The sequence below is a fragment of the Cynara cardunculus genome (genome assembly GCF_001531365.2).
Source record: "Cynara cardunculus var. scolymus isolate 2C chromosome LG 2, CcrdV1, whole genome shotgun sequence".
In the NCBI taxonomy this organism is placed as follows: domain Eukaryota; kingdom Viridiplantae; phylum Streptophyta; class Magnoliopsida; order Asterales; family Asteraceae; genus Cynara; species Cynara cardunculus.
This window is the reverse complement of record NC_037529.1, coordinates 6,387,755-6,396,477: the sequence shown is the minus strand read 5'-3', so window position 1 is coordinate 6,396,477 and position 8,723 is coordinate 6,387,755. Positions and strand designations below refer to the sequence as shown.

The window sequence follows — 8,723 nt, the reverse complement described above, 5'->3', positions numbered from 1 at the left end:
TCAATTAATACTAATTAATTTATTAATATTAGTAATAATTAATTTTTGTTAACAATTAATAATTGTTTTATAATTAACAATAATAAATATTTAATAGGTAAGTTTATGTCAATCCAAAACGTATACTAACAAAATTGAGTTAGCTTATGTATCACAAACAATGTGTAGAAGGTGTATTAAAAAAAAAACATTAAATGAAAATCTCTAAATTAAAGATATGTCTATAAATTTATAGAAGAGACTGAAATAATATTTTATTTTTTCACTAGTAAAATATATTGAAATTAAATGTATAAAAAAGAGAATCATATTTTATTAAATATAATAAATATTTTATTAATACTAGAAAAGTACCCGGGCAATGCAGCGATATACATATCGACTTTTTAATTTTTTATTTTATTCTGTCTCAGTAGATGTTATAATACGGTTTATGTGGTTTTGAGAAAAATAATAATGTTTTTATTTTTAAATAAAATATAAATTTAAAGTTATTATAAAATTTTAAAAATAAATATATCGATATTAGTATCAAATTAACTATTTAATTTTTTTTTGTAATTTATTTAATTCAATTTTTTTATTATAATTTAATTTAGATTGAATAACGAAGTAATTTATTTTTGATTTAAAAATATAAATTTTAAAAGGATAATAATTAAGTATTCTGCTACAACTTAATGATTATACTAATTATATTTTAGTTTTTTTATATTTAAAATGAAATGCTTATATTGTATTTGACTATGTTTATCTGCAGTTTGTTTTTAAGAGTTTTTGTCAAATACTTTATAATATAATGGAAGGGTACTTGTATAATGCAGCAAAATACATCTCGATTTTAATATTTTGTTTTTTTGTCTCAGTCGATGTTATAATACAATTTTATGTTGCTTTGAGTAAATGATAATGTTTTTACTTTTAAATAAACTTTAAATACGAAGATATCGTAAAAAAAAAATTAAAATATTGATATAGTACCAAACTAATTATTTAAATTTTTTCGTTTTTTATGTATTTTTTAATTCATTTTTTATTTTTGATTTAATAATATAATTTTTTATTAAGATAATAATTAAGTATTATGTTAGAAATCAATGATTATCCCAATTATATTTTAGATTTTTTGTATTTTAAAATTAGATGTTTATCCTGTATTTGATTATATTTATCTGAAATTAGTTACACGAATTCAAACATGAAACTTTAATAAGTTGTACTTACGCACAATTTACTTGTAATATTGAATTTTAAGTAATATGCATCAATAAATGATAATTTATGTATAAAAATGGTTTTAAGAGTTTTTGTCAAATGATTTATAATATAGTATAAATATAGATAATTAATCTTAAAATTGAGTGTTAAACTTGTTTGTAGTTTTTTTTTTAAATATAACTTCTTATATTCAATTGTAAAAAAGAATTGTAAACTATAATTATTAAAAATATTCTTAATACGGTATTTTAGAAAAAATTATAACATATATCTCAATTATTTCAATAAAATTAAAACATCTTCTAAATAAATAATAATAATTAATCTAATTGATAGTATTGTAATTTAGAATTGGAATCATGTGAGACCAAAGGTTTTTCGTGAGACCTGTAAAACCAATTCTCAATATTTGGATTAAATCTACAATCTGAACATTCATAATTATAAAATTGTCATGAGRCTTCTCAATAATCACAAAATTGTCACCGTGAAACCTTAGACCATTAGCTTATAAAGTTAATCAATGAACATAGATTGATCTTACATGTCTCACAAAAAACCCTTGGTCTCACGTGAACCCAACCCCTGTAATTTAAACTTAAAGATAATATATATATATATATATATATATAGGTTGGTTATTATACAACATTTGACATTTGTACAACCAATACAACTCAATCTCAACCGTCCATTTCATTTGATTAATATGTGATTTCATAGAAGTTTTGATTGTTTCCTAATATAAAGTATTGATCATAATTAATGAATCATATTCATCTTCCATAAATATTCAAATCATAATGAATGAACTCTCATCATTTTCATAAATATCTCAATTTATTGGATTATATTAATTATACAAATACGATGAGTTGTATTTGAAATAAACTCTCTAGATATATTTACAGTGTTTTTTATGGACTGAGCGGGGCTTGAGGCCGGATTTTGACTAAATATTTGCCGAGTCGAACCGCCCATTTGATACGCCTATGAGGCTGTGATCTTTTTCGGCTACGTGTCTTCAGCCTATTGGTCAAATTTCGTGGTCCACAAAAAGCATAGGAAAGCTTTACTCTGACGGGTGTGGTTACTTTTGCTATCCTCACAGACACATGTATTCTATTCTTATTGGCTTGTGACATAATTTTCTTGTGGTGTTGCTACGTCAAACAGTGAAAGGATCTTCTGCCCATTGTATGCGTTCACACGGTCACGGAGAATTTAATAATCGTAGAACCCCCGACCATGAAAGTAAATGACGTATTTACCCTTCCTCAATATTTTTCACAAATTAAATACTATGTTTGAATTAAAATCTCAAATAACAATTATATTTAAAACCGTCTCTTAGAAACCATATATAAAAAGACATCTTAGAGTTAATTTAACAATATAGGCTAGCATAGGGGTTCAAACACGAATATGCAGGAAACGCACTTGAACATATTATGTATCTGAGAAAGTCGTTCCAGTTATTTACAAACTGAGCTTCACACACAAGCGTAGATAGCAAATAAGTTAATTATTATTGATATTGTTTAAAAAGTTATATATTTTTTTCAAAATAATAAACAGTCAGATATCTTAAACCTAAAAAAGGTTTTTAATATCATATCAAGTATTTTTAAATAGGTAATTAAAATAAATGTTAAAAATAATTGGAAAAAATCCATTATCATCCATATAATTTGTAGTAATCAGTTATAAACAATAAAAATCTCTTTGTGGCTACAATGGTTCAAATACGGTTGCTTCGGGGATTGAATATCCAAGTTAATAAAAAAATTGATGAATTTAATTTAGGATTGTAATATATTAGATATTTTAACATATAAAATATTTTTTTATTGATGATATATGATATGTTTAAATAAATAAATTAAATATATTGATTATTGTAATACTCTATGTAATATTCTTGTGGGTGGATACATGCCTCGGCACGACGCCAACGAAATCATGTCTGCACATAGAAAATTAACAGATAAGGGTATTTTAGTCAATTTGTAAAACTAATTATAACGCCTCATAATGAATGAAAAGTTTTCCTTCTATTTTTCCACAAGTTCCACCAACCCATCCAAATGAATCCTGTACGTCGAATAATTCTTGACTACAGATTACACCGATCCAATGGCTCAGAAAAAAGATACTGGAACCTTCGCTTTTTCTTCCCAAGCATCCCCCTATAAAATGCCAGGCTTGTGGGTTCCTCGTGCTCACTCATCACTCTTCCTAGGGTTCATCGTCGCTCTCAGTTTTATCTTATCGTCCGAATTTTGAAAAGGTTAGTCCGTTTACCCACCGATCTATGTTTCTGTTATGTAAATAAAATGTGTTTGATTTGCTAGCTTTGATCGAATCGTGATTTTGAACGCCGATTTGTCTGATTCTTTGCTTTTCATTGTTTATCGAACTACAGATTGTGTTGGATTTGGTACGTTGGGGTTTTTATGCATAAATATGGTTTTGTTTGTTAAATTTTACTATTGTGATCAGTCAGGGTCTACTTCTGCTTGTATCTGCGTGCTTGGACTTGAGACTTGGTAGATGTAGTGCGATTTTAATACCTGTAAATGTTTTTGTATGTTTTGACTAGATCGATATCAAAATTTGGAGTTGTTTGTGTTTAGCTTAATTTATAATATCTTATTGTGCCGAGTAAACGATTTTTTCGCTCATGAAAGGTATTAATACCTGGAAATGATTGGAGTTTGATTGGCGTTTGAGTTGTGTGCCATTTCTTGTGCGTATTTTGTCGTGATCGTGGTATTACTTTTGATTCATTCCATCAAAACTTATGTTTTCTTGACTGCTGGTTGAAGTTTTGATTCCATGGGGAAGTGCTACCCAACTGTCAGTGAGGAGTACAACAAGGCTATTGACAAAGCCAGGAGGAAGCTCAGAGGATTTATTGCTGACAAGAAATGTGCTCCGCTGATGCTCCGTCTTGCGTAAGATTTGCTTTCCTTTTATATGGTTTATGATCATTTTTTATGTAGGTGTTGTTGATTCAGTTGTTGATCGTGTCTCTGATGGTTATTTAGAAATCTTGTTGAGGATAATTTTGTGCGATTTGATTTGGCAGTCTATATAGCAAATGTTTTTTTATGGGAGAACGCATATCTTGCTTAATTTTCAAAAACCAACTTCTAACAGGCACCGATTAGGCTTCTCTCATTGTATTGTAAATCGTATTAATCTAATGAACATTTTTCTTTTGACTATTGGCTGCAATTAAGTGGTAACCATGGTTTGTTTCATTGAATCATGATTTTTTTTTTAATTTTACAAACATACTTTGGATTGTTTGTTACTTGGGCCAACCAGTTGATTAGTTAAATATCCAACTTCTTGAACATGTGTTAAGGTTTATTTTTCATATTGGACAACAGATGGCACTCTGCTGGTACATATGATGTGAAGACAAAAACTGGAGGTCCTTTCGGCACCATGAGGTTTAAGGTTGAGCTAGGCCATGCTGCCAACAATGGTCTTGACATTGCTGTCAGGCTACTGGAGCCTATTAAGGAACAATTTCCCATCATCTCATATGGAGACTTCTATCAGGTATCTTAAAATTTAGGCTTTTCTCGTACTCCTTTTTATCATGGTTGGCTTTTGGGGCTGTCTTGCTGATGTGCTTTAATTTTTCAACTTAGTTGGCTGGTGTTGTTGCTGTCGAAGTTACTGGAGGACCAGATGTTCCTTTCCACCCCGGAAGAGTGGTTAGTAGTCATGTGCTAATAGATTTTGTTTTATTTTGGAAATGATTGTATTTTCTTATTTGGGAAAGGAGAACCCAATGATTTATTTCAGGAAATAGTGTCATTAGCTTGCAAGGCTGATAGTTTTAGATATGTTAATATTTTCAGTGTTTTCATTTCCATTTATAGTGTTACTATTGTTTTCACTAACCAAAATCTGTACATTTTCTCAGGACAAAGAAGAGCCCCCAATTGAAGGGCGTCTTCCTGATGCAAACCAGGGTTAGTGAGATTGATAAATTTGGAAATTAATCATGTGTATTAGAAGGTTATAACGTGTGATGATATTAATGTATCTTATTTGTATGTACTTATTTCAGGAAATGACCATCTGAGGAATGTGTTCGTTGAGACCATGGGTCTTGATGACAAGGACATTGTAACCCTCTCTGGTGGCCATACTCTGGTTGGTGTCACTGCATTTGTTTTTATCTTTAACTGAAAATTTGTAATGCAACTTTTATTGTACTCATGGTGATGATATGTTTGTTTGTAGGGAGCTGCCCACAAGGAGCGATCTGGTTTTGAAGGACCATGGACTTCTAATCCTCTTATCTTTGACAACAGCTACTTCACGTGAGATTAAGTTATTCCATGTATGTTTTCCTAATTTATACAAAAGTAGTGGTTCTAAGTATATGTTGGATTAACAGGGAACTTCTTGCTGGTGAGAAGGAAGGGCTCTTGAAGCTACCTACCGACAAGGCTCTTCTTGCCGATCCTGTATTCCGACCCTTGGTTGAGAAATATGCTGCTGTGAGTACATGTCCACTAATTGCTTCATTTGTATATTATTATAATACTTGGTTGGTTAGAGTTGTTTTTTGTCTTGTAAATCATCAGGATGAGGATGCCTTCTTTGCTGATTATGCAGTTTCCCACATGAAACTCTCTGAGTTGGGGTAATATTGCCATTTCATGGAAACATATGTATATAGTAGCCTGGTGCCTTGCATTTTGTGTTGAAATTTACCAAGTTGGTTACTTTTGCAGATTTGCAGAGGCTTAAGGATTGCAATGAGAGGGGTGAAAAGGCGAGGGAGGGCGACTACCTGCTGCAATCATCATGATCATCAACTTCATTTAAATGTTTAGGTGGTTTTGTTTTGTTCTGTTTTGTTTTAAAGGGATTAAAAACACAATTGTGGAGGCTCTTTTGGTATTTGGTGCAGCAGTTAGCTATTACTGAACGATGGATCTCATCCTACCTTTTTACTTGAAAGAATTTGGTTTAGTTTTGTTTTGTTCCATTACATGTGTGGCTTGGTTTTGAATTATATGGCATAGGGCATGAACAATTTGATTTTTTAGGAGGTTAGTGGCAGGGGGGACCCCTCTCTAAACCCAGTCTAGGAAAAATAAACATTTTAACTCCTTGCTTGGGTGTACGGGTTTGCATATAGTAGATTTATAATTAAATTTTATTTCAATTTTGTGTTTGATTTAAAATAAAAGGTTCGAAACTAAATTCAGAAAATTTATAGGTGCAACTGGTATTTTATAGGATATGATTTATTTGTAATTATGTTTTAAATATATAGGAAAATTTGGTTTTTAATAATTAATTAATAAAATATATTTTAGTTGTTTATGTAATTACGTAAAGGAATTCATTTCAAATCCCACAAACTAATTACAATGAAGATTTTAATCATTTCATGAACTTCTAAAAACATTTCAGAAGCCGTTGTAGATGATAATGCGAAGTATGAGAAGTTTATATATGAGTGTGAGAGAAATGGATAATTGAAAGATGTTATATACAATATTTGTACATAGTAAATTTAACAATTTATATTTAGGGATCGTTCACTAATTATTTATTGATAAAGTTTAACATTACTAGTACTTATCGAGTAAATTTTTAGTCCATCAAAACAACATAATATAAAACAATTTACCAAGTAAGTGTTAATTGTGATAAGAGTTGTAGCTCTTACTTACCGAGTAAGATTTTTTGTTCTTTTTATATTCATTCGGTAAGATAATGTAACTTGCTAAACAGTTGATAAATGACCCCTTACACACCCTTCTCACATTTGATAATGTTTGAACTTTGACCTAGCATGAAAGTCAAATGTGAGATACCACCAGGCCAAAAGCCCTTTCGTCAATTCAAAGGTGTTTGCGATGCGGATTGGTGCCAAATCTAGAGTAAATTATGTTTTTCGTCCATATGACTTGTTAAAAATTGCAATTTCCATTCTTATGTAGATATTGCGGTTTCTATCCTATAGTATGTTGTTGCATATGATGTCATTTTAGTGTACAAAAATCTTAGCCAATAAGTTAAGTTAAAGTGTTGGTTATTACCGGTAAGCGCTTATCGGGTAAACATCGGGTAAATGAACCCTTACTATCATAACTTTATAATAGATTGGGAAGTTAGGCTGGAATTGTGTAATTATTACGTTTATTGAGTTGAACTTGTGTAATTTATATATATATATATATATATATATATATATATATATATATAAAACTCCAGATTTTTGTATCTTAAACTTTCCAAAGTGCATCAAAGACGGTTTGTTTTCGATATTTTTCATTTTGTATCGTAAAATGATATTTTTATCATATATGTGTGTGAGACATTGTAATTGAAGCTATGTGTAAATCAACCCCTTCCTATGTCCCCATCGCAGCTTTTGCACCACCATTTTCAGCATTATGGGTTTTGAAGCCACTCCCTTTTAGAAAATATGTTTTGTCTTGTTTAATGTTCTGTTTTTACGGATCTGTATTTGCTTTTACTTATGGTTATCTTTGATGTAAATAGTGAATTTGTGCATGGTTTTAATAGATTTATGTTGGGTTAATTAAAAAATCGTTATTATTTTGTTTTGATTTTGTGTGGATTTTGTTTTTCATTACGTTCTTACTTTTTTGCTCCGAAATGTCATGTCACGTTTAAGGAGAAGAACGATCAAAATGCTTTGACGTGAAAGACACGTGAAGCCACTAAAACGAAGATTCTGTAGGTCAAGAGATGAGAACCATAACAAAGTAGAAACCACAACCTCTCGTATACTTTCAAAAGTTGGATGACAAAAATCCGAGTTTTTATAAATTGGACAATTTTTATAGTTCACTATAATAAGAGTAAATTGCAGTTTTTGTCCCTGTGGTTTGTCAACTTTTTTGATTTTCATCCCTACAGTTTGTTTATTCTAAATTTGTCTTCGTAGTTTGCACTTTTGCTTGATTTTGGTCCATCTCACCAATGATAGTTAACTTTTGTTCGTTAAGTAAGGGACATTTTGGCCTTTTAGTTTTTTCTTCTCAGTTTCTATTAAAATTTAAGTCATGTATATTGTTTATTTCTCTCTCTTAATTCTTGTGCGCTATTTTAAAAAATTAACTTTAAGTGAAATGGATATAAGGATATATTATCGAATCATATAAGTCACCAATTCAGTCATTTCTTTTATCTTTGTTAGATTAGAAGAATTGTGAAATAAGTTGAAATAGTGGTAAGACCTTGTTCTTTTTCTCCATACATGTCATCAGTTAAGCATCAACATGGTCATCAAAGGGTTTGCCTCACTATTAATTTTAGGGGCCATAAGTTTATCATAGCTGATTTCTTATAGTCACAATTTCCCACAATTAATCTCGAAATAGCGTGTGACAATCTTTAAAAAAATTAATTGAGGTACACACAAACTGACCCCGACACATGGTTACAAAAATTTAGTGTACGTTATTATCACATGATACATATATATATATATA

The 8,723-nt window shown here is 30.0% G+C and overlaps 1 protein-coding gene across 1 annotated transcript; it reads left to right on the top strand.

The window, feature by feature from the left end:
* The first annotated feature begins 3,445 nt into the window (after positions 1–3,445).
* On the top strand, positions 3,446–6,262 carry LOC112508077 (L-ascorbate peroxidase, cytosolic-like). Its single transcript, XM_025112856.1, has 10 exons — positions 3,446–3,508; positions 4,047–4,175; positions 4,617–4,791; positions 4,884–4,949; positions 5,162–5,210; positions 5,309–5,394; positions 5,485–5,564; positions 5,642–5,744; positions 5,832–5,890; positions 5,982–6,262. The coding sequence occupies exons 2-10, from the start codon at positions 4,057–4,059 to the stop codon at positions 5,995–5,997; spliced, it is 753 nt and encodes a 250-aa protein (XP_024968624.1). The 5' UTR covers positions 3,446–3,508; positions 4,047–4,056; the 3' UTR covers positions 5,998–6,262.
* The last annotated feature ends 2,461 nt before the right edge of the window (positions 6,263–8,723 follow it).

What these genes read in the sequence shown, in the direction of transcription:
- LOC112508077 (XM_025112856.1), top strand. Translation starts at nt 4,057, where the DNA reads ATGGGGAAGTGCTACCCAACTGTCAGTGAGGAGTACAACAAGGCTATT. An exon ending in CTTTCCACCCCGGAAGAGTG is followed by an intron (nt 4,950 to 5,161) that starts GTTAGTAGTCAT and finishes ACATTTTCTCAG; the next exon opens with GACAAAGAAGAGCCCCCAAT. An exon ending in TGGTTGAGAAATATGCTGCT is followed by an intron (nt 5,745 to 5,831) that starts GTGAGTACATGT and finishes GTAAATCATCAG; the next exon opens with GATGAGGATGCCTTCTTTGC.